Source organism: Scyliorhinus torazame, chromosome 29 (assembly GCF_047496885.1).
Source record: "Scyliorhinus torazame isolate Kashiwa2021f chromosome 29, sScyTor2.1, whole genome shotgun sequence".
NCBI lineage: Eukaryota > Metazoa > Chordata > Chondrichthyes > Carcharhiniformes > Scyliorhinidae > Scyliorhinus > Scyliorhinus torazame.
Window position 1 is genome coordinate 31,579,648 of NC_092735.1, and position 25,842 is coordinate 31,605,489.

At 52.9% G+C, this 25,842-nt stretch overlaps 2 protein-coding genes across 7 annotated transcripts in view; one reads left to right on the forward strand and one right to left on the reverse strand.

The window, feature by feature from the left end:
• LOC140403999 (liprin-alpha-3-like) overlaps positions 1-1,815 on the forward strand; it is a 185,493-nt gene extending 183,678 nt beyond the window's left edge. For all 6 annotated transcript variants that reach the window (XM_072492330.1, XM_072492332.1, XM_072492331.1 and 3 more), the window contains one exon: positions 1,409-1,815. The gene's annotated coding sequence lies outside the window, so the exon portion shown is untranslated. The remainder of the gene's footprint in view (positions 1-1,408) is intronic.
• Positions 1,816-13,168: 11,353 nt separating this feature from the next.
• Positions 13,169-25,469, reverse strand: LOC140403768 (G1/S-specific cyclin-D1-like). The gene is made up of 5 exons (XM_072491928.1): positions 25,102-25,469; positions 20,238-20,453; positions 15,715-15,874; positions 15,062-15,210; positions 13,169-13,472 (listed from the first exon to the last, which is right to left on the reverse strand). The coding sequence occupies exons 1-5, from the start codon at positions 25,306-25,308 to the stop codon at positions 13,323-13,325; spliced, it is 882 nt and encodes a 293-aa protein (XP_072348029.1). The 5' UTR covers positions 25,309-25,469; the 3' UTR covers positions 13,169-13,322.
• Between the last annotated feature and the right edge of the window lie 373 nt (positions 25,470-25,842).

Consider the following 25,842-nt stretch of genomic DNA (forward strand, 5'->3'; position numbering starts at 1 on the left):
CCCGTTGTTTCGGGGCACTAAGGGGCTGGTTTAGCACAGGGCTAAAGAGCTGGCTTTTAAAGCAGACCAAGGCAGGCCAGCAGCACGGTTCAATTCCCGTACCAGCCTCCCCGAACAGGCGCCGGGATGTGGCGACTAGGGGCTTTTCACAGTAACTTCATTTGAAGCCTACTTGTGACAATAAGCGATTTTCATTTCATTTCCCCTCGTTTGTTTTATCCATCAGCTACTTTATGTTCTTTTGCTTGGTTGTCACACCCAGCGTCACGCCAGTGTCAGTGGCGGATGCTGGCTTAACTCCTGTACGTGTAGATAAACGTACAGGTCATAATATCACAAAAAACACACACACTCAAATGCACCAAATTCATGTACATATGTTCAGTGGGGGATTGCCAACTTGGCCGACTAGATGGAAATCTGACCCCAGATCCCCAGCAAGGTGGTTGACTCCTAACTGCCCTCCGAAGTGGCCACACAAGCCACTCCGTTCAAGGGCAATTAGGATTGGGGAACAAATGCCCACCCAGCCGGCGACTGGGTATCCCGTATCCTGGATATCACTCGTATCCCGTGAAAGAATAAATAACTCTTGTCTCAGAAACCTTACGTGACCAACTTGCCCATGACCCCCACACTGTGAGACCATAAGACATAGGAGCAGAATTAGGCCACTCGGCCCATCGAGTCTGCTCAGCCATTCAATCATGGCTGATAATTTCTCATCCCCATTCTCCTGCCTTCTCCTCATAACCCCTGATCCCCTTATTAATCAAGAACCTATCTATCTCTGTCTTAAAGACACTCAGTGATTTGGCCTCCACAGGGGCAAAGAGTGCCACAGATTCACCACCCTCTGGCTGAAGAAATTCCTCCTCATCCCTGTTTTAAAGATCGTCCCTTTAGTCTGAGATGGTGTCCTCTGGTTCTAGTTTTTCCTACAAGTGGAAACATCCTCTCCACGTCCACTCTATCCAGGCCTCGCAGTATCCTATAAGTTTCAATAAGATCCCCCCTCATCCTTCTAAACTCCCAACGAGTACAGACCCAGAGTCCTCAACCGTTCCTCATACGAAGAGTTCTTCATTCCGGGAATCATTCTTGTGAACCTCCTCTGGACCCTTTCCAAGGCCAGAACATCCTTCCTTGGATACGAGGCCCTCTGCACTCCTCTGTTCAATTCTCGATTTGCACCCCCCCCCCCTCCCCCCCCCGCAAGCACTGGGTCACTGTCCGTGTGGAGTTTGCATATTTTCCTCGTGTCTGTGTGGGTCTCACCCCCACAACCCAAAGATGTGCAGGGTAGGTGGATTGGCCACGCTAAATTGGGGGGGGGGGGGGGGGGGCGGGGTTTAAAATGTTTTATTAACAAATGAGAAGCTGTACAAACATTGTCATTGTTCCGCAGATCTGAGAGCGTGGATATAAACTGCAGATGTGTGGTTTATTGTGGCTGAGGGAATCTAAAGAGCCAGTTTTTTAAAAAGAGTAACAGAACTGACGTGACTGTTAGGAGCGAGGGAACCCTGCTTCGCACCAGAGAAGATTGGACGGGAGGCCGGTGAGGCTCTTTCCTTCCTACTGCGATTGGGTCGCTGTGTTTTCGTTTTCCTGTAACTGCGGGTTCCAGGACCGAGGGTTCGGACCACCGACTGTTAACTGTACGGAGCCGGCCCTGGCACTGGCCTGCTGCCGACCCTGGTGTACATTTGAGGAGCAGCGACAACTATCGTTTGGAGCATCGTCCAGTTTTAGGTTCTGAATGTAAATACCATGACCACCCCCTCCCATCCCTGTCTCCCCCCCCCCCCCTCCCATCCCCCCCCTCCCATCCCTCTCTCTCCCCCTCCCATCCCCGTCTCCCCCCTCCCATCCCCGTCTCCCCCCTCCCATCCCCCTCTCCCCCCCCTCGCATCCCCGTCTCCCCCCTCGCATCCCCGTCTCCCCCCTCCCATCTCCGTCTCCCCCCTCCCATCCCTCTCTCTCCCCCTCCCATCTCCGTCTCCCCCCTCCCATCCCCTTCTCCCCCCCTCGCATCCCCGTCTCCCCCCTCCCATCCCCGTCTCCCCCCCTCCCATCCCCGTCTCCCCCCTCCCATCCCCGTCTCCCCCCTCCCATCCTCGTCTCCCCCTCCCATCCCCGTCTCCCCCTCCCATCCCCGTCTCCCCCTCCCATCCCCGTCTCCCCCCTCCCATCCCCCCCTCCCCCCTCCCATCCCCCCTCCCATCCCTGTCTCCCCCCTCCCATCCCCGTCTCCCCCCTCCCATCCCCACCTCCCCCCTCCCATCCCCGTCCCCCCTCCCATCCCCGCCCCCCCCCCATCCCCGTCTCCCCCGCCCCCCCTCCCATCTCCGTCTCCCCACTCACATCTCCGTCTCCCCACTCACATCTCCGTCTCCCCACTCACATCTCCGTCTCCCCCCTCCCATCCCCGTCTCTCCCCACTCCCATCCCCGTCTCCCCCCTCCCATCCCCGTCTCCCCCCTCCCATCCCCGTCTCCCCCCCTCCCATCCCCGTCTCCCCCCTCCCATCCCCGTCTCCCCCCTCCCATCCCTGTCTCCCCCCTCCCATCCCCGTCTCCCCCTCACATCCCCGTCTCCCCCCTCCCATCCACGTCTACCCCCTCCCATGCCCGTCTCTCCCCCCTCCCATGCCCGTCTCTCCCCCCTCCCATCCCCGTCTCTCCCCTCCCATCCCCGTCTACCCCCTCCCATGCCCGTCTCTCCCCCTCCCATCCCCGTCTCTCCCCCCTCCCATGCCCGTCTCTCCCCCCTCCCATGCCCGTCTCTCCCCCCTCCCATGCCCGTCTCTCCCCCCTCCCATGCCCGTCTCTCCCCCCTCCCATCCCCGTCTCCCCCCTCCCATCCCCGTCTTCCCCCTCCCATCCCCGTCTCCCCCCTCACATCCCTGTCTCCCCCTCCCATCTCCGTCTCCCCCCTCATCCCCGTCTCCCCCCTCCCATCCCCGTCTTCCCCCCTCCCATCCCTGTCTCCCCCCTCCCATCTCCGTCTCCCCCCTCCCATCCCCGTCTCCCCCTCACATCCCCGTCTCCCCCCTCCCACCCCCGTCTTCCCCCTCCCACCCTCGTCTCCCCCCTCCCACCCCCGTCTCCCCCCTCCCGTCCCCGTCTCCCCCTCCCATCCCCGTCTCCCCCCTCCCATCCCCGTCTCCCCCCTCCCATCCCCGTCTCCCCCCTCCCATCCCCGTCTCCCCCCTCCCATCCCCGTCTCCCCCCTCCCATCCCCGTCTCCCCCACCCATCCCCATCTCCCCCCCGCCCGCCCCCCCCCCCCCCCGAGTAGTTTTTTTGGTGCGAGTTCAAAAATTGTATTTTGTGCTGGAGAACATTGCCTTTGAAAAGTTTTATTTTTTAATCCCCTTTACACCCCGCGCATTAAATTCTGCTCTCTGTGCCTAGTACCCGCCCAGACCCCCCCCCCTCCCTCTCTGTCTTCACCCTGTTACACAGCCAAGCACAGAGCCCCGTTGTCTATTTGCACTGGAATCTAACTCTTTGCCTTCGATGGACCGAGCTCAGGTGGATTCCCATTGCAGACTGTGAGCAACAGGTCCTGGGGCAGGAGCTCAAGACGGGCAATTGGAGAGTGAGTGGGCTCTTTACATTACATTGCTGTATTGTCCTGGGAAGATGGGGGCAGTGTAGAGGGAGCTTTACTCTGTATCTAACCCCGTGCTGTACCTGTCCTGGGAGTGTTTGATGGGGACAGTGTAGAGGGAGCTTTACTCTGTATCTAACCCAGTGCTGTACCTGTCCTGGGAGTGTTTGATGGGGACAGTGCAGAGCGAGCTTTACTCTGTATCTAACCCCGTGCTGTACCTGTCCTGGGAGTGTTTGATGGGGACAGTGTAGAGGGAGCTTTACTCTGTATCTAACCCCGTGCTGTACCTGTCCTGGGAGTGTTTGATGGAGACAGTGTAGAGGGAGCTTTACTCTGTATCTAACCCCGTGCTGTACCTGTCCTGGGAGTGTTTGATGGGGACAGTGCAGAGCGAGCTTTACTCTGTATCTAACCCCGTGCTGTACCTGTCCTGGGAGTGTTTGATGGGGACAGTGTAGAGGGAGCTTTACTCTGTGTCTAACCCCGTGCTGTACCTGTCCTGGGAGTGTTTGATGGGGACAGTGTAGAGGGAGCTTTACTCTGTATCTAACCCCGTGCTGGACCTGTCCTGGGAGTGCTTGATGCGGACAGTGTAGAGGGAGCTTTACTCTGTATCTAACCCCGTGCTGCACCTGTCCTGGGAGTGTTTGATGGGGACAGAGTAGAGGGAGCTTTACTCAATATCTAACCCCATGGTTGCTGCCATTCTCCCTCGCATCGCTCCTGAAACAATTTGAAACCTGCCTGTGTCTCGGATTTGCTGGGAGCAGAGGTGGACTATCCTGTTGGGTAAAGCTGCTGGTGGGACAGAAAGTCTCTGAGGTGGCTACAGATCTGGGTCGAGAAAGACTCTTTTGTGTCTGTGACTGAATCAAACTGTGGAATTTGGGAACAATCTTACAAAGAACCCAGCTGCACTCTCCTTCCCGCTCATCACGGACAGATCATTGTCCCTCTCCACGTTGGCCTGTGCTCCCAGATTCCAATTAAACTGGAGACGGGATATTTTCGAGGCGCTCTTTCACACGCCTTGCTAATTTTAATGTTACCGAGTGGTGTTTGCTCCCTCACCGAGCAGCCCCTCAGTTTTATTTCGGTCCATAATGAGCATGTGTCCTGCCCCCACGACCCTCGCCATTTAAAGACCAGCTTTTGTTTCGATAAATGTCGGTCCTGTGGTGCGAGCGACAAGACCGTCTTGGGGTCGTTTCGGAGGAGGCAGTCCCTGGGGCTGTGCCAAGGGGCAAATGTGTGGGCAAGAGGGGGCGGATGAGGCGGCAGGGGAGTTGAGGGAGAGGCCGCAATCAGGATCACTGACTTCCGCCCGTCCCCAGCCATGTGGGGAAATCAGTGAGTGGGACCCACTGAAGCTGCCTTGCCCTGGGATCGTACTGTGCATCCCTGGACACGGTAATCCCGGGGCGGTTACTCCGCCGGGTCCACGCCTGCCAGGACCGTCAACCTCTCTTTAACCACATCAATGCCAGTTCATCCCAGCAAGATGAAGACCTCCGGTTGCCCACCCTTCCATCTCCTCTCTCCCCACCCCTGTGCCCACCCTCCAGCCCCGGGACCGTCTCTTGTTTAGCCATCGGCTCCACTCCAGCGTCGAGGGGGGGTCCCTTTTCTGAAATATGGTCTGTTCAATCCTTGTTGAAAATGTAAATTAAGCTTTGTTGTCGATGGTTTGAAAACGCTGTTAAGCCCTGAGGTGTTTTTTTTTGTAAATGGATGTTTACTGTATTTATTTAACTTGTGTAATGTTCTGCCATTGTTCTGGAACATTCTTTGAGATTTTCTTGCTAATTTTTACTTACTATCACCTGACGAGGAAAATAATCTTCCTTTTTTTATATTGTCCCAAACCCGCACCATTGTCCTGTCCATTTTTATTAATTTATTCGTGCTACACGCGTTCCCAGATGAGTGCCATTGTATTTAACGTATTTACATAAAGGTCTGTGTCCAAACTTAGAGATATAGAGATATTCCTGGTACCTTTAGTGTCAAATCTGTGTCTCCAATCTACAGTGACTCTAAGCTTATTTAATTCAGGCGTCTTCCAAAGCTTCGAAAACCAAAAATCTGTTCCACATTTAACCTCTTGGTGACCAACGCACACTGCCCCAATGCCAGCATCTAATGTCCAGGCTCCTAGCCTCAGCGGTCAATGCCCTGGGTGCAGCCTTCCCAGCAGGCAGCTCTCAGTGTGCCCATCCTTCCAGTGGTCAGTGCCCGAGTGGTCAGCGTCTCGGACTGTCAGTGGTCAGTACACCGCCTCTCAGCAGTCAATGCCAAGTGCCTTGGCGGCAATGCCCCGCCCTCTTGGTCAATGCCCAGTCTCCCAGCCATCCACGCAGTCTCTGCTATTTACCAGGATGTCGCCTGGCATGGAGGGCATTAGCTATGAGGAGCGGTTGAATAAACTCGGTTTGTTCTCACTGGAACGACGGAGGTTGCGGGGCGAACTGATAGAGGTCTACAAAGTGATGAGGCGCACAGACAGAGTGGATAGTCAGAGGCTTTTTCCCAGGGTAGAGGAGTCAATTACTAGGGGGCATAGGTTTAGAGGAGTTGGACGAGGCAAGTTTTTTTACACAGAGGGTAGTGGGAGCCTGGAACTCGCTGCCGGAGGAGGTGGTGGAAGCAGCGACGATAGTGACATTTAAGGGGCGTCTTGACAAATACATGAATAGGATGGGAATAGAGGGATACGGACCCAGGAAGTGTAGAGGATTTTAGTTTAGTCGGGCAGCATGGTCGGCGCAGGCTTGGAGGGCCGAAGGGCCTGTTCCTGTGCTGTACTTTTCTTTGTTCTTTGTTCTTTTTCTTTGCCCTCCGTCCATGGGCCTCTCGATGGCCAGCGTCCAGTTTCTCTCTCCTCTCCTCCACCGTCTCTGATCCCCCCTCCACTGAAAACTACCTGAAGCCTGATACAAATCAGGTCATTTATTTGGTGGCCAACTGGTGATTGGAAGGAGAGGGGGTGACACGTGAGTCGACCATGGGGTGCTTCATCCCCCTAACCAACAAACGGCAACATTTATTTCTATCTCTGAATCACAAACAGGCACATTTTGTCTTTCCCTCTACAATCCCCCCCGGACTAATACACGTGCAAAACTGTCAGGAGCATCGGGTGCTGGTAGCTTAAGAGATCACCAGTCTTCACTCCACCAGGTTTCTCACGCGCTCTCGTGGCACGAGGTGCGATTGACTCCCTGAATGCAACACGCAAATTGCAGCACAGTCCTCGACTAGGCAGAGCGTCTGCAGAGGGAGGGCGGGTTGTTGGAAGATTCTGGATGATTGAGCCACTCCTTCCTGTCCATCCGGAACGCAAGGGCCATCTCTCCGGGTGACAATGCATACTTCATAAAATAATATTTCCAGCTTGGTTTTTTTCGACCATTCTTTCATCCCCTCTGTCGGATCCACCTCCCAGGTGCTTCCTCCCCCAGTCAAAGAACCCCTCTGTCTTTCCTCATAACCGACCTTTACGGACATAATGGACATCTTTAACCTGTCCCTACTCCACTCCGAGGTCCCCACCTGCTTCAAGAAGACCACCAAAAGAAGAACCAGGCAACGTGCCTCAATGACTACCGACCAGTGGCCCTGACTTCAGTCGTAATGAAGCGCTTCGAGAGGTTGATCATGAAGCGCATCACCTCCATACTCCCAGAACGCCTTGATCCACTGCAATTCGCATACCGCTGCAACCGGTCCACATCAGACACCATTTCCCTGGCCCTACACTCATCCCTAGAGCATCTCGAAAACAAGGACTCCTACATTAGACTCCTATTTATTGACTACAGCTCTGCCTTCAACACCATAATCCCAGCCAAGCTCATATCAAAGCTCCAAAACCTAGGACTTGGCTCCCCACTCTGCAACTGGATCCTCGATTTTCTGACCAACAGACCACAATCAGTAAGAATGAACAACAACACCTCCTCCACAATAGTCCTCAACACCGGGGCCCCGCAAGGCTGCGTACTTAGCCCCCTACTCTACTCCCTGTACACACACAACTGCGTGGCAAAACTTGGTTCCAACTCCATCTACAAGTTTGCTGACGATACGACCATAGTGGGCCGGATCTCGAATACCGATGAGTCCGAATACAGGAGGGAGATAGAGAACCTAGTGGAGTGGTGTAGCGACAACAATCTCTCCCTCAATGCCAGCAAAACTAAAGAGCTGGTCATTGACTTCAGGAAGCAAAGTACTGTACACACCCCTGTCAGCATCAACGGGGCCGAGGTGGAGATGGTTAGCAGTTTCAAATTCCTAGGGGTGCACATCTCCAAAAATCTGTCCTGGTCCACCCACATCAACGCTACCACCAAGAAAGCACAACAGCGCCTATACTTCCTCAGGAAACTAAGGAAATTCGGCATGTCCACATTGACTCTTACCAACTTTTACAGATGCACCATAGAAAGCATCCTATCGGGCTGCATCACAGCCTGGTATGGCAACTGCTCGGCCCAGGACCGCAAGAAACTTCAGAGAGTCGTGAACACCGCCCAGTCCATCACACGAACCTGCCTCCCATCCATTGACTCCATCTACACCTCCCGCTGCCTGGGGAAAGCAGACAGCATAATCAAAGATCCCTCCCACCCGGCTTACTCACTCTTCCAACTTCTTCCATCGGGCAGGAGATACAGAAGTCTGAGAACACGCACAAACAGATTCAAAAACAGCTTCTTCCCCACTGTCACCAGACTCCTAAATGACCCTCTTATGGACTGACTTCATTGACACTACACCCTGTATGCGTCATCCGATGCCAGTGCTTATGTAGTTACATTGTATATGTTGTGTTGCCCTATTATGTATTTTCTTTTATTCCCTTTTCTTCTCATGTACTTAATGATCTGTTGAGCTGCTCGCTGAAAAATACTTTTCACTGTACCTCGGTACACGTGACAATAAACAAATCCAATCCAATCCAATCCTTTAGAGAATAATTATTTCAATAGTTCGTGATTAATCCAATAAATCAAAGCTGCTATGGGAAGATAATTTTTTATAACTCGTTAATGGGATTTGGGCGTCGACGGCTAGGTCAGCATTTATTGCCCTTGAGGAGGTGGTGGTGAGCCACCTTCTTCAGTCCGCTGCAGTGCGTGTATTCTGTTAGGGAGGGAGCTCCAGGATTTTGACCCAGCGACAGTGAAGGAACGGCCGATACATTCCCAAGTCGGGGATGGTGAGTGACTCGGAGGGGACCCTCCAGGTGGTGGGTTTCCCAGGTAGCTGCCGCCCTCATCCATCTAGATGGCAGAGGCTGCCGATTTGGATGTATGGTGCTGTCGAAGGAGCTTTGGTGAGTTGGTGCATCTTGTAGATGGTACACTGCCACTGTTTGTCTGTGGTGGACGGGGTGCCAGGCAAGCAGGACTCCTTTGTCCTGGATGGTGTCGAGCTTCTCGAGTGTTGACTAGTCATGGCTGACAACACGGTTTGTGGATGGCATCGCCATCCAGTGGGCATAGGCTGTTACTGCGGCTTGGGAGAATGGGACAAGGAACAGCATCACCCTGTGTGTGTGCGTGCATTGAATTTACAGCAAAGAAACAGACCATTCAGCCCAACTGCTCTAAGCTAGTATTCATGCTCCAAATAAACTTCCTCCCATCCCTCTCCACAACTCTCTCAGCATAATCTATTCCCATCTCGAACTTCCTTCATGACGACAGTGACAAGATTTCAAAAGTATGTCACTGGCTATAAAGTGCTTTGGGATAGCCAAATGTTCCACATACTCCCCGTGGGAGCGAGACCCACATTCTCCCCATTCCCTCTGGGAGCGAGTCCCACATTCTCCCCACTCCCTCTGGGAGTGAGTCCCACATTCTCCCCACTCCCCGTGGGCACGAGTCCCACATTCTCCCCACTCCCTCTGGGAGCGAGTCCCACATTCTCCCCACGCCCTCTGGGAGCGAGTCCCACATTCTCCCCACTCCCTGTGGGAGCGAGTCCCCCATTCTCCCCACTCCCTCTGGGAGCGAGTCCCCCATTCTCCCCACTCCCTGTGGGAGCGAGTCCCACGTTCTCCCCACTCCCCGTGGGAGAGAGTCCCATGTTCTCCCCACTCCCTCTGGGAGAGAGTCCCACATTCTCCCCACTCCTCGTGGGAGCAAGTCCCACATTCTCCCCACTCCCTCTGGGAGCGAGTCCCACATTCTCCCCACTCCCTCTGGGAGAGAGTCCCACATTCTCCCCACTCCTCGTGGGAGCGAGTCCCACATTCACCCCACTCCCTGTGCGAGCGAGTCCCACATTCTCCCACTCCCCGTGGGAGAGAGTCTCACATTCTCCCCACTCCCTGTGGGAGAGAGTCCCACATTCTCCCCACTCCCCCTGGACGCGGGTCCCACATTCTCCCCACTCCTCGTGGGAGCGAGTCCCACATTCTCCCCACTCCCTTTGGGAGCGAGTCCCACTTTCTCCCCACTCCCCCTGGGCGCGGGTCCCACATTCTCCCCACACCCTGTGGGAGCGAGTCCCACATTCTCCCCACTCCCTCTGGGAGCGAGTCCCACATTCTCCCCACTCCCTGTGGGAGAGAGTCCCACATTCTCCTCATTCCTCGTGGGAGTCCCACATTCACCCTATTCCCCATGGGAGCGCGTCCCACATTCTCCTATTCATAGGGGTCTGGGCTCTTGTGCATACTGAAAGTTAACACGCAGGTACAGCAGGCAATGTGTCACCTCTTTTGCAATGTCGGTAGCGCACAGCAAATTTGTGCACAGCAATGTCCTACGCACAGCAATGTGATCATCTGTTTTTATTGAGAGCGGGTGAGGGATGAATTTTGGCCAGGACACTGGGGAGGACTCACCTGGTGCTCTTGGAATCACAGAATCTTTGGCATCCACCGCAGAGGGGCAGGCCTCGGATTAACATTCATCCCAAAAGGCAGCATCTCCAACAGTGCAGCACTCCCTCAGTATTGCAGTGGGAGTGTCCGCCTGCATTCCTGTGCACCCGGGTGTCAAATGATGAGCTCTAATTTAGCACGGCAGTGCTCCCCCCTCAGGCTTCGAGGTGCCTGCTCTCTGGGGATTTCCAGGAGACACAGACATGGTTTGGGTTTGGTGATTTTTGACAAGTTACTCCGGACGATTTGAAGAGGATAAGTGCGGATCAGTTTTGCGAGCTTGGTAGACACTTGACAAACTTGAGTCGGTGAACTTTATTGCAACGATGAACATAATTAACATTAAATTAAACATGAACTTAAATACAGGCTTTTAAAAATAAAACAAATGTAAAATAAATAATTAAATAACGAAACAATCGAAGGAGCCACTTGATGGTTTGGACAGTGTCTGTGAAGGGGGATGATCGCCCCCTACCTGTCGTACAGGTGATTCGTTCGCTCGGCTTCCTGCTCTCGCCTCCACCCCATCCCTGGTTCCTGGGATGGTGGGTGGGACAGCCACCGGGATTGGCCGATAATTTGGCCAATGGGAAGGGCCTGTGTTTGACTGAACCGCCTACCTGGGGCAGAGGGGTTACCTGAAGAGGCAGGAGAGCAGGGGGCTTGTCAATAAGAGACGCCCCTCTCCCCCCCCCCCCCCACCCTCCTGCCCCCACCAGTGCAATGGGAGTAAGACCATTCCTTCAATCATCAGCAGCTCGAAGCAGGCACTCCACCTTCCGCAGCGAGGGAACCCTATTGCTGATTCTGCGTCGCTTGTGTTGCCTCTCTTTCTCTATTTCAGATCAGTGATCGCTCTCCGCGAGAGGGCGCAGAGGAGATTCGCCGGCACGTTGCCTGGGGCTCGAGCCGTTCAGCCTTGAAGGGAGGCTGGATAGGCCGGGGTTGGCTCCCTCGGAGCGGAGGATGCTGAGGGTGCACGTGGTCGAGGTGTTCGAAATTATGAGGGGCATGAACAGGAAGGAAATTATTCCCTTTCGTAGAGGGGTCAATAACCAGGGGGCATACATTTATGGGAAGGGGCGGGAGACTTGGAGGGAATTTGAGGAAAAGCGGGCCCACCCAGAGGGTGAGAGTCTGGAACTCGCTGCCTGAAAGGGTGGTGGGCACGGGAACCCTCACAACATTTAAGAAATATTTAGATGAGCACTTGAAACTCCAGAGCAGACGAGGCTACGGAACAACTGATGTAAAATGGGATTAAAATAGATAGGTGCTCGCTGGCCAGCACAGATACGATGGGCCGATGGGCCTCGTTCTGTGATGTAATACTCTATGACCATGTTCTCCAGCAGCCAATCCTCAGGCTGCGTTTTGCCCTCCCCAACCGGCACATTTGAAGGCGGCAAGGCTGATAAAATAAATTGGGTGGTCCTTCTTCTGCCTTTTCACCACAACCCCTGACCTATCTCCCATTTTACAGCGTGCGGGGAAGGTGTCAGCTAGTCCACCTGCCCTTGGACCTATTCAGGCCTTTAGGTGGCCATTGAAGGACCTTTTTCTGTCTCTGCTGCTCTTAATATGTGTGGCGTGGAAGGTAGGCAGCACTCACTGCATACGCAGCATTCACTGTGCAGGCAGCACTCACTGTGCAGGCAGCACTCACTGCACATGCTGCATTCACTGCATCGGCAGCACTCACTGTGCAGGCAGCACTCTGTGCAGGCAGCACTCACTGCGCAGGCTGCACTCACTGCGTCAGCAGCACTCACTGCACAGGCTGCACTCACTGCGCAGGCTGCATTCACTGTACAGGCAGCACTCACTGCGTCACAGCACTCACTGTGCAGGCAGCATTCACTGCACAGGCTGCACTCACTGCGCAGGCAGCACTCACTGCGCAGGCAGCACTCACTGCGTGGGCTGCACTCACTGTGCAGGCAGCACTCACTGTGCAGGCAGCACTCATTGCGCAGGCAGCACTCATTGCGCAGGCAGCACTCACTGCGTCACAGCACTCACTGCGCAGGCAGCACTCACTGCACAGGCTGCTGGCCAGCAGGAAAGGCGAGAGGGCACCGCCCACCAGAGGCACCCGCCCCCTCCCCACCCCCAGATTGTACACCCCCTCTTTCAAGCCTCCCCCACTGGGCATCTAAAAACCATATCCTTGCTGGAATCTGCCAGACAGGTCTGTCCAAAATCCCTGGATTTACCCGAGGTCCAGGATCCAATGGCGCTTCTTTGGGGACTGACTATAGACCCCGCAGTGGGCACCCCTCAACTCTGGGGCTGCTGGGGCTACAGAGGGGCGCACGGCCCAGTCCTAAGTCAATGAAATGTGTTCCCAGAGGAATACTGCACCCTTCAAGACTGAGATGGGAAAGTGGCCCACGTATTGAGGGAAATGGAGTGAAACTGGGAATGTGGAGATGAGGTGAAAATTAGCCATGATTGAATTAGGAGGGTAGGCCAGAGGGGCTGAATGGCCTCCTCTTGTACCCTGCAGCTCACTCACCTCCTTGTCCGCAGTCCCGATTCAGTCCACGATTCCCGTTCCCACTAGGTTACATCAACCCTGGTCTCCCAGCAATCCCCCCCGCCCCCGCACCCCCCCCCCCCCCCCCAACATCATCAACTCCAGATCCTGATGTCTCACCCCGTCAGCCACACTAATCTCAGGCCCCCACCACGTACTCCCCTCGGAGCCGTTCCCACGGTCTGTCAAGTCCGAGATTGGTGCCTCGCTTCAAGGGGCCAGTCCTTCCCCAGTGCTCCCTCGGCCTCTGGGTTTGCCATCACAAGCTCACGTCCTGGATGTCCGTCGGTGTTCTAGAACGTTCCGGCTCTTCCGACTTCCCAGGCTGGGGCAGGGCGTCCCGCTGTGCTTGCTGGAGCCGGGCCTGGAGGGCGATCTCCACTTGCTGCTGACAGGCTCGTAAACACTCCTGGGGACGAAGGAGGAACCGAGATTGGAGTTAGCGTCAAGCTTCCTCACGCTCCTTGACCCAGAGCTAATTCTGTACAAGTCCCGACTTTAATTATGTATATATAAATCCAACACTTGCATTTATATCACATCTCGCGAAATGTGAATGCCTTTACATCCAATCAGGTACACTTTGAATTGTCATCACTTCATATATATTCGAAGCAACCAATGTCTGCACGGCAAGTTGTCACAAAATCTACCTTTGCCATGTTGATTGAGGGATAAATATTGGCTCCAGAACACTGGGGAGAACTTCCCCCGGTTCCCCTTCGAGAAGTGGCCAAGGGGAGATTTTCCTTTACGCCCACCCAAGGGTAGATGGGGCCCTGGGTTTGGCGCCTCTATTAGCAACTGCTCCTCCCACACCGCAGCACTCCCTCAGTTCCTGCCCTTGCCACCTCCGAGAGGTGCTCAATCCCTGGATCGGGACGGGCTAGGTGCTGTGGAGCCCGCCCATCCGACTGGAGAGTGTGGATTGAGGAGGTCACCACTTCCAGAGGAAAGGGTCGATCCTTTAGGACTGAGGTGAGGAGGAACTTCTTCACTCAGGTGAGTCTTTGGAATTCTGTGTCCAGGGGCCTGTGGAAGCTCAGTGCTTGAGAATGTCCCAAGACTGAGATTGAGAGATCTGTGGAATTTAGGGATGTGGGGCTGGAGCAGGAAGGTAGAGTTGAAATAGAAGTTTAGAGTGGAGTGGCACAGTGGTTAGCACTGCTGCCTCACAGCGCCAGGGTCCCGGGTTCAATTCCAGCCTCGGGCGACCGACTGTGTGGAGTTTGCACGTTCTCACCGTGTGTGCGTGGGTTTCCTCCGGGTGCTCCGGTTTCCTCCCACAGTCCAAAGATGGGCAGGTTAGGTGGATTGGCCATGATAAATTGCCCCTCGGTGTTCCAACATGTGCAGGTTAGGTGGGGTAATGGGCATAGGGCGGGAGAGTGGGCCTAGATAGGGTGCTCTTTCAGAGGGTCGGTGCCAACTCGAGGGGCCGAATGGTCTTCTGCACTGTAGACATTCTATGACATCAATCCGCCACGATCTTATTGACTGGCAGAGCAGGAATGCTCCTATTTCGTTTGTTCTTGCGCCTCTGGACTTTAGGTAGAGTCAAGGGTTCTGGCGATGCGTGGGAGGGGAGGGGAAGGAAGTCAGCAAACAGCATGAAAATGGGATACACTGAGGCCAGGAAACAATGATTTATTTTTCTTTATTTGAGGGGATGTGGGCGCCGCTGGGCAAGGTTGGCATTTGTTGCCCATCCCTAATTGTCCCTCGAACTGAGTGTCTCGCTCGGCCAAGTCGGAGGACAGTTCAGAGTCAACCACATCGTCGCTGGTGGGCTGGAGTCACATGTAGGCCAGACCCGGGTAAGGACGGCAGATTTCCTTCTCTGAAGGGACATGGGAAAGCGTGACTGAAGCGTCAGCCGGAGAGGAGGTGCGCAAGGCGGGATCCAAACCACCGGATTCCACCGCCAGTGGCAGAGGTCGGAGGTTGGTGGCGACTGGCTCAGTGGTCCCAGCTGGCGGGTCTCGGGCCTGTACTTACGGGATCGCAGCGGATGGTGTGCGCGAGGCGGGCGGTGAGCTCCCGGTTAGCGAGGCAGGGCCCACCCTGCCCCAGGTGTAGGCCGGTTACCGCGGCGGCGAGGCTGGCAGCACCGATCATGGACGGCGGGTACAAGGCGAATGCGTAATCTGGGGGGAAAACAAGGATCCCTGGAATTAGCCGCTTGACATTTTCGCCCTTTCCCAAATCCCCGTCTCTCCTCTCCCGGGGGTCGGGGGTAGGGATCCTGAGTTTGTCTTTGTCACCCTTGCACACAATGTGGGCCTCACTAGACCAGCTGCCCAACCCTAATCGCCCCTTGAACTGAGCATCTCGTTTCAGAGTCAGCCACGTTGCTGTGGGGCTGGAGTCACGTGTAGGGCCAGACCCGGGTAAGGACGGCAGATCTCCTTCCCTAAAGGGGGCATTAGTGAACCAGACGGGTTTTGTTTCCAACAATTGTCGTCGTCGAGACTAGCTTTAACATTCCCGATTTTATGAATTGATTTTTCCGGCCGCCTTGGTGGGGTCTGAGCCTGGGCCCTCCCTGGATCGCCAATCCAGTCTGCCCAGACTGGTGGGGATCCTGTGGGACTCTCCACTTCACCCCCCTCCCCCCCCCCGACATGCTGTTCCCTGGCCTGTGCGGGTACCTATTGTGCAGAGTGCGATGAACGTTTCTGTGTGCTTGCGGACAACCAGCTCTTTGACCCTCGGCAGGCCCATGGGTCCAATTAAACGCTCCACAAACTCCAGGGCGGTGGGGGCCGCGATGTCCCACTGCAGTTTGTTCAACAGCAGCAGCTCCATCGTCTAGAGAGGGAGAGAGAGACAGAGACGGAAAGTGAAAGCTGATATCGACGCAGAGCCCAACAATGTCACAGGGGAAGGGACATCCCCGCACCCGAGGTCTGATTAGTGAGTTTGCGGACGACACAACGGTTGGTGGAATTGCGGATAGCGATGAGGACTGTCTGAGGATACAGCAGGATTTAGATTGTTTGGAGACTTGGGCGGAGAGATGGCAGATGGAGTTTAATCCGGACAAATGTGAGGTAATGCATTTTGGAAGGTCTAATGCAGGTAGGGAATATACAGTGAATGGTAGAACCCTCAAGTGTATTGAAAGTCAGAGAGATCTAGGAGTACAGGTCCACAAGTCACTGAAAGGGGCAACACAGGTGGAGAAAGTAGTCAAGAAGGCATACGGCATGCTTGCCTTCATTGGCCGGGGCATTGAGTATAAAAATTGGTAAGTCATGTTGCAGCTGTTTAGAACCTTAGTTAGGCCACACTTGGAGTATAGTGTTCAATTCTGGTCGCCACACTACCAGAAGGATGTGGAGGCTTTAGAGAGGGTGCAGAAGAAATTTATCAGGATATTGCCTGGTATGGAGAGCATTAGCTATGAGGAGAGGTTGAATAAACTCGGTTTGTTCTCACTGGAACAACAGAGGTTGAGGGGTGACCTGATAGAGGTCTACAAAATTATGAGGGGCATAGACAGAGTGGATAGTCAGAGGCTTTTCCCAGGGTAGAGGGGTCAATTACTAGGGGGCATAGGTTTAAGGTGCGAGTGGATAGTCAGAGGCTTTTTCCCAGGGTAGAGGGGTCAATTACTACGGGGCATAGGTTTAAGGTGCAAGGGGCAAGGTTTGGAGGAGATGTACGAGGCAAGTTTTTTACACAGAGGGTAGTGGGTGCCTGGAACGCGCTGCCGGAGGAAGTGGAAGCAGGGACGATAGGGACATTTAAGGGGCATCTTGACAAATACATGAATAGGATGGGAATAGAGGGATATGGACCCCGGAAGTGTAGAAGATTTTAGTTTAGACGGGCAGCATGGTCGGCACAGGCTTGGAGGGCCGAAGGGCCTGTTCCTGTGCTGTACTCTTCTTTGTTCTTTGTTCAGGACCTTTGACCTCCATCAATTCCCAGTTTTGACCCGCTTGCCTGTGCAGAGTCATCAGTGGATTTCAGCCAATGGGGACATTCCCGAGCAGAGCACGGGCACATCTGGGTGGAAGACCCTTCCAACCACCTGCACCCTGTGCCCGCCCCCCACAGAGGGGCAAAGGTGAGGCTAATTTGCCTGACCACTGTCCAGCGAGCTCTGATGGAAATGTGCACATGCAAATATTTTTGTAAATAGGTGCTTGTGTATGGCTGTATGGGTGTGTCTGTATGTGTGTGCTTGTGTGTGTCTCTATTTGTGTGCATTAGTTTTTTATTTGTGTGTATCTGGATGTATATTATGTTAGTGTGTATGTATTGTTTGTGTAGTCTGTATTTGTGCATGTGTGTACTGTGTATTTGTGTGCATTTGTTTTTTATTTTTGTGTATATGTGTCCGTACTTGCGTGTGTATGTTTGTGTATTTGTTTATATGTGTGTCTGTGTAATTACGTATGTGTGTATTTGTATATGTCTGTATTTGTGTATATGTGTATGTATGCATTTGTGTGTATGTATATGTGTGTGTATTTGTGTATGTATATGCCTGTATGCATTTGTGTTTGTATATATATATGGGTGTATTTGTGTATATGGGTGTATTTGTGTATATGTGTATATTTGTGTATATATGTATATTTGTGAATATGTGTATGCATTTGTGTGTTTGTATGTGTATGTGCGTATATGTGTATATGTATTTGTGTACATCTGTGTATTTGTGTATATATGTACATTTGTGAATATGTGTGTATGTATTTGTGTATGTGTGCATGTATGTCTGTATTTGTGTATATGTTTACATGTATTTTAAAAAAATTTATAGGATGTGGGCTTTGTATATTTGTGTATGTGTGCGTGTTTGTGCATGTGTGTATGAATTTGTGTTTGTGTGCATATGTGTGTATTTGTGTACGTATATGTGTGTGTATTTGTGTATGTATATATCTGTATGCATTTGTGTTTGTATATATGTGTGCGTATATGTGTATATGTGTGTATTTGTGTATATGTGTATATTTGTGTACATATGTATATTTGTGAATATGTGTATGCATTTGTGTATGTGTGTATTTGTGTATGTATATGTGTGTATGCATTTGTGTGTTTGTATGTGTATGTGCATATATGTGTATATGTATTTGTGTACATCTGTGTATTTGTGTATATATGTACATTTGTGAATATGTGTGTATGTATTTGTGTATGTATTTGTGTATGCGTGTGTTTGTGTATATGTATGTATGTATATATCTGTGTATATGTGTGTATGTATTTGTGAATATGTATGTAAGTGCACGTGTGTACGTGTGTATGTGTGTATATTTGTGTATGTGTCCATGTATGTATATTTGTGTATATGTTTACATGTATTTTTAAATTTTTTATAGGATGTGGGCTTTGTATATTTGTGTATGTGTGTGCGTGTTTGTGCATGTGTGTATGAATTTGTGTATGTGTGCATATGTGTGTGTTTGTGTATGTATATGTGTATGCATTTGTGTGTATGTATATGTACGTGTGTATATGTGTATATTTGTGTGTATGTGTGTATATATGTGTATTTGTACATATATTTATATATATGTATTTGCTTTTATTTTTATGTGTTATGTGTTTATTGTTTTTTTAAATAAATTTAAAGTGCGCCATTCTTTTTTTTCCCCCAATTAAGGGGCAATTTAGCGTGGCCAATCCACCTCCCCTACACATCTTTGGGTTGCGGGGTTGAGACCCACGCAGACACGGGGAGAATGTGCAAACTCCACACGGAGAGTGACCCGGGGCCGGGATCGAACCTGGGACCTCGGCACCGTGAGGCAGCAGCGCTAACCGCCCTTCGTCATGTAGTTATGCCTCAGCTGGAATATTGTGGCCCGGCTCTGGACTCCACACTTTTGGAATGATTTCAGCCCCTGAGCGAGGATGCAGAGGAGATTTTCCAAAATGATGCGAGGGACGAGGGACTTCAGTTCGGCCGAGTTCGAGTTCGAACGGGGTAGATCAGAATAAACCTCTTTACTGGGAGAGCGGTGGCAATGTGGCCACAGGGAGGGGGGGCGGGGGGGTGAGGTGAACAGCAGAGATACATTGAAGGGGGAAGCTGGAAAGACACAAGAGGGAAGAGACGGCTCGGCTGATGGGGTGAGATTAACGGGGTTGAGGGGTGGATTGTGCACACCACAAACACCAGGACAGGTGACCAACGGGCCTGTTTCTGTTCTTCAAATACTCTGTAATCCTAAGTAAACTTTTTCCAGCTGGCCGGAGGATTATTAACCAGAGGACAGAGATTTCAAAGAGGGCCTAATTGGATAACACTTTCCAAGAGCTGGCACACATATGAATGGCCAAATGGCCTCCTTCTGCGCTGTTATATTCTACAACTATTCCTCTTTCACAGCGTAACCCACTTACAAACCCTGGCATATAATAGTTCAGGAGTGATAATGATGGTTAAAGCACCCTCCCCAGCTCCCTTACCCCGCTGGGATCAGCAGTTTTATTTATTGAGTCTCAATATGAGAGTATCCTTGGTCGGGTGGTCGTTTTTCCACTCACCCATCTCTACTTGCCATGGCTCTACGCAAAGCGGTGAAGGTTCCCCACGTTGTTGTTGGGTCCAAAAAGCAATTGGGGCCTAGTGAACCCGGGATTTGTGGCCTAATGAATCCAGAATCTGGAGCCTAGTGAATCCAGAATCTGGGGCCCAGTGAATCCAGAATCTGGGGCCTGGTGAATCCAGAATCTGGGGCCTGGTGAATCCAGAATTTGGGGCCTAGTGAATCCAGAATCTGGGGCCTAGTGAATCCAGAATCTGGGGCCTAGTGAATCCAGAATCTGGGGCCTAGTGAATCCAGAATCTGGGGCCTAGTGAATCCAGAATCTGGGGCCTAGTGAATCCAGAATCTGGAGCCTAGTGAACCCTGGATTTGAGACCTAGTGAACCCAGGATTTGGGGCTTAGGAAACCTGGGATTTGCGGCCTAGTGAACCCGGGATTTGAGGCCAATGGACCTGGGGTTTGAGGCCTAATAAAATGGGAATTGAGACCCAGAGAACCCAGGATCTAGGGCCTAGCGAACCTGGAAATTGGGGCCTCGCAAACCGGGATTTGGAGCCCAGCAAGCCCAGGGATTGGGGGCCTAGCAGATCTGGGGATTAGGTCCTAGTGAACCTGCGATTTGAATCAGGCGACACGCAACTTGCCCTGGACGACTCACCCGCAGCTCTTCCGGCCTGGACGAGTGGGCGGTGTAGGCGCATACGGTCTCCACCGAAAGCGGGAGCGTTTCCCTGAGCTTTGAGGCCAGGAACAGGCAAGCCGAGCCCAGCAGTTGCAACCTCGACTTCTCCAGCGGCACCGCCGACAAGAACCGGTCCAGGTAATTCATCGCCAGCGGAAACACCTCCTTCTCACAGTTTTCCTCTTCACAAACCTGCAATTTGAAGGACACAATATACGTATAGAGTTGATCAATGGCAACGACCCACATTTATATAGCGCCATTGACGTGGTTATAAAAAGGCGCCTGGTGAATCCAGAATCTGGGGCCTAGTGAATCCAGAATCTGGGGCCTAGTGAATCCAGAATCTGGAGCCTAGTGAACCCTGGATTTGAGACCTAGTGAACCCAGGATTTGGGGCTTAGGAAACCTGGGATTTGAGGCCTAGTGAACAAAATTTCAACAAAATTTGACGCTGAGGCACACAAGGAGATAATGGGACGGAACGGCTGGCCGAGGCCCAGTTGCAAGGAGCAGAAGGAAATGGGGAATAAATAGTGACTACGAAACTATCACCGATTATTGATAAAACCCATCCTGTTCACCAATTTCCCTGGAGGGAAGGGAGATCTTCCGGCCCCTTACCTGGTCTGGCCTACCTGCTACTCTGGACCCATCAGGCAAACTTTTAGCTTACCGTGCACTCGGGGGCGGCATGGTGGAGCAGTGGTTAGCACTGCTGCCTCACGGCACCGAGGACCCAGGTTCGATCCCGGCCCCGGGTCACCGCACATTCTCCCCCTGTCTGCGTGGGTCTCACCCCCACCACCCAAAAGATGCAAAGACTCCACACGGTGTGTGACCCAGGGCCGGGATCGAACCCGGGTCCTCGGCGCCGTGAGGCAGCAGTGCTAACCATTGCGCCACCGTGCCGCCCTGGGTCTGAAAAATACCTTTTTAATTACGGGAACCAGAGCAATACCTAAGATGAGTTTTGCAGGGCTCGGGGGAGAGTGGGTAACCCTTTCAAAGAGTCAGCATAGACACACTGGGCAGGTTGACCTCCTCCCATGCGGTAGGAGAGTTGCATTTACATAGCGCCTTCCTACCACTTCAGGGGATTCTAACGCACTTCATGGTCACTGCTGCAGCTGAGGAAACACAGTAGCTAACGTGACGGCAGCGTGAGAACGACCAGATCGTCTGTTTCTTTCGTGATGATGATCAACGAATAAATATCGCCCCCACCCCGCAAAACGGAATCTTTTACATCCACCTACAAGAGGGGCGACAGCGCCTTGGGTTCAAGGTCTTGTCCAAAGGTCGGCGCCCGTGACAGTGCAGCACTCCTGGGAGCGCGACCTTCGACCTGAACCTGCTGCCTCAGTGTCAGAGGTCGAGAAGCACAGCTGACAAAGTCTGACTGCGCAATTCCGTCCTCTAACTCTCCGTAAGCGGGAGCTGACGCTCGATGATCTCAGTGGTATTGACCCAATTCTGAACTTTGTTGTCTCCATCACCTCATTTATTTCTGCTCCTCTTAAGGCCAAACCTCCTCGCCGGTTTGACGCGATTGGGGCCAGGGTGGATTCCTGAACCCTTCTCGATCATATTTATTTGTCTACAAAACGCGATTCTGAAGGGCTTGTTGGAAATCACTTGGCGTGGAGGGCAGAGGGGCATTCCCAGGGGTGGATGACAATATCTGCGATGCCCCTTGTAGTCAAATAGCCAGCAAAATGTTCCGTGTTTTGCACGTGAACAGGTGCAGGAGCTGAGCAGCAAGGGCGGAGGAAGAGACTGGGAAATGTCAGCTTCCCAACAGCAGTTTTGACTAAAACACCATTCCCTCCCACAGGAACAGGACGAGGCCATTCAGCCCTTCCTAGCCTGTTGCGCAATTCATTTCAATCGTGATGGATTGTCATCCTAACTCCACCTGTCCACCTAACCCCTAATCCCCTCCCTTACCTCAGAATCTTTTGACACCAAATGAATCAGTGGACTGTTAACGGCTCCCTCCTCTCCCGCCTGCGATGATGCCCATCGGTGAACGGGCCTCAGAAAATCCCACCCGTCGTCGTGCCTCGCTCAGCAATTCTCCCAGACCCCCCGTCCCCACGCCCTACCCCCACCCCCCCCCGCCCCTCCAGCCCTGGACCTCTCCCCCCCCCCCCCCCCCTCACCCCGTACGACCGTAACCCCGCACATTCCCCCTCTTAGGATAATAGTTCCATTTCCTCTGGAAAGCTTCGATCGAATCTTATGACGCGATACCCACAGGCGAGGGCAACCCAGATCCTTTTTTTCCTTTTCATAAATTTAGAGTACCCAATTCACTGTTTCCAATTAAGGGGCAATTTAGTGTGGCCAGTCCACCTACCCTGCACATCTTTGGGTTGTGGGGGCGAAACCCACGCAGACACGGGGAGAATGTGCAAACTCCACACGGACAGTGACCCAGAGCCGGGATCGAACCTGGGACCTCGGCGCCGTGAGGCAGCAGTGCTAACCACTGTGCCTCCGTGCCGCCCCAGGCATCCCAGATCCTAACGCCGTGCTGGCACGAGAAGGTTTTCCCCTCATGTTTCCATCGCTACTTTTGAGAGAGTCAGCAGAGAGAATGCCCAGCGCAATATTCATACAATTCAGGACATTCCCAAATCTCAACACATTCTTTTCTTTGTTTTAACCTGACCCACCTTTAAGGCAGGGAAGTCTCGTTAATTGTTAGATAGTCTCGTTTTTAAAAAAAAAAATTTATTCTCCTTTTTCTCATTTTCTCCCGGATTTACACCCACCAACAACAAACAATAATCAGTAACGAATATGTCAATCCCCATATCAATAACAAAGATCCCATCCTCCCACCAAACCCCAAACATCAGCCCGCATGTTCACACAAACAAATGACAAAAAGGAATTAGGGATCACCCATAGTCTCCATTAACACACACCGCCCCCCCTCCCCCCCAACCCTCCCACCCACACGCCCCAACTAATGTTCGATGTTATCCGGTTCTTGAAAGTGCATAATGAATAATGCCCATGAATTGTAGAGCCCCTCCATCCTTCCCCTCAGTTCACACTTAACCTTCTCAAGAGTCAAGAATTCCAGCAGGTCCCCCCGCCACGCCAGGGCACTGGGTGGAGAGGCTGCTCTCCATCCCAGCAGGATCCGCCTTCGGGCGATCAACGAGGCGAAGGCTACAACATCTGCCTCCGCACCTGTTTCCAACCCTGGCTGGTCCAACACCCCGAATATGGCCTCCCGGGGCCCCGGGTCCAGTTTCACGTGCACAACTTTAGAAATTACCCTAAACACCTCCTTCCAGTAATTCTCTAGCTTTGGACAGGACCAAAACACATGAACGTGATTAGTGACCCCCCCCCCCCCGCCCCCCCCCCCCCCCCCGCAACGTTCACACACATCTTCTACTCCTTCAAAGAATCGGCTCATCCTCGCCCTCGTGAGGCTCTGTATACCACCTTCAGCTGTATCAGCCCCAACCACGCGCACAAGGTGGAGGCATTCACTCTCCGGAGCACCTCACACCAGAACCCCTCCTCCATATCCTCTCCCAACTCTTCCTCCCACTTTGCTTTGATCCCTTCCAGTGGTGCCTTCTCCTCTACCAAAATAGCTCTGTAAACTGCTGACACTACCCCCTTCTCCAGTCCCCCTGTCGTCAGCACCTCCTCCAGCAATGTGGAGGCCGGCTCCCCCGGGAAGCTCTGTATCTCCTTCCTGGCAAAATCTCGAACCTGCATGGATCGAAACATTTCCCCCTGGTCCAGCCCATACTTCGCTTCCAGCTCCTCCAATCCTGCAAACCAACCCCAAAGAAACAAATCTTTTAGTGTCTTAATCCCCTACTCCTCCCATTTCCGAAAATTTCCATCCCAACTCCCTGGCTCAAATCTGTGGTTCCCCCGAATCGGCATTTCCCTTGACCCTGCCCCCAACCCTAAGTGTTGGCGAAACTGCCTCCAAATTCTCAATGAATTATTACCGGACTCCCTGAGTATTTCCCCGGTAGTTAGTCTAGTTAATTGTTACTCTAGTTAATTGTCTGCGCCGCTTACCTTGTGATTTGTGGGTGAACATGACTTAAAAAGAACTGATTACAGATACCCTGGGCGGGATTCCCCGCCGGCGCGATTCTCCGCTTCGTCGGCAGTACACTCCCCAACGGATTTCCCAACGGCGTGGGGGGGGGCCACAATGGGAACCCCATTGGCCGTCTGCCGGGACGGAGGGTCCCTCAGCTGGCGGGGGGGGGGGGGGGGGGGCACGCCGTGCCAGAAAACGGGTGCGGCGGGACAGAAAATTCCGTCCCCCCCACGTATTAATGAATTGTACTATTATCGCCATTTTATTATCTTTAGACTCTCCTCAGACTAGACTCAGGTTGTTGTAAAGTCAGTTTATATGTTCCCAGAAAAATCGGGACTACCTTAAATCCATGACTGGGTGACCGGAGAATTGAGCTCAAAGTATTTTTGTCCCCAGTATTCTCGGCTCCTGACAGTACCTCTCAGTTGCGTTCGGCGCGGTAGCACAGCGGTTAGCACTGTTGCTTCACAGCGTCAGGGACTCGGGTTCGAATCCTGGCTTGGGTCACTGTGCGGAGCCTGCACGTTCTCCCCGTGTCTGCGTGGGTTTCCTCCGGGCGCTCCGGTTTCCTCCCACGAGTCCCGAAAGACATGCTTGTTGGGTGTATTGGACATTCTGAATTCTCCCTCTCTGTACCCGAACAGGCGCCGGAGTGTGGCGACTAGGCGCTTTTCACAGTAGCCTCATCGCAGTGTTAATGTAAGCCTACCTGTGCCACTAATAAAGATTATTATTATGACAAACCTCCAACATCCAGCCAGCTAGCCTGCTCCTCATGTGAGGCTGAATCTCTGGCTGTATCGATGGAAATGTTCCCCTCTCTGGCAGATATTTTTCCTCTGTCTGCAGTAGCTTTGTTAGAACCCGCTCTTGCAGCAGGCAGGGATCCGGCCGGGCTCGACACACTCCCCTCTCCGACCCTCTCCACTGCACCAGCCCCTCTGCTTCCATCTCCGTTCAAATCTTAGCCGGTAAACTTTGCAGCCCCCGCTTCAGCCCCTCATTTATATACCCAGAGCCACACACACACACACAGTCCCTCCCCCTGGCCCTGGACCCACTATGGTGTGGGGAGGGGAGGTCACACTCTCTGGGTCCAATTACATGGAATAGCTCCACATCGCACCTTGTGATGAATGGTCACTAATGCCAATCATCTCGATCCCGGGGGTTTGGTTGGCCGCCTCGATTCGGTACCCTCGCCTCCCCTCCTCACCCCTCCCCCCACACTCTGCAGCTCAGTCCATATTCTTCAGCTGTTCTTCTGACAGAATTTAAAGGGCTTTTATTTTGGGTGTTATTAAACTCTCTGTCACCACTTTCCCCCCCTGACAGTCCTCACTGAGCCATCAACACCACTGTTCCCAGCCGGGGGGGGGGGGGGGGGGGGGGGGGGGAGACAGCCTCCAGTCACCACAACCCAGAGGTTAACATGAACACAGCTACTGGGTGGGGAATGGGTGATACACACACACACACATAGAC

Bases quoted from the DNA above. Each gene is read 5' to 3' on its own strand.
- LOC140403768 (XM_072491928.1), bottom strand. From the start codon at position 25,308: ATGGAAGCAGAGGGGCTGGTGCAGTGGAGAGGGTCGGAGAGGGGAGTG. The intron at 20,454-25,101 runs GTTTGTCATAAT...TTCAAATTGCAG, and splicing joins TAGCTGGCTGGATGTTGGAG to GTTTGTGAAGAGGAAAACTG. The intron at 13,473-15,061 runs GTAAGTACAGGC...CTTCGTCCCCAG, and splicing joins ACACCATCCGCTGCGATCCC to GAGTGTTTACGAGCCTGTCA.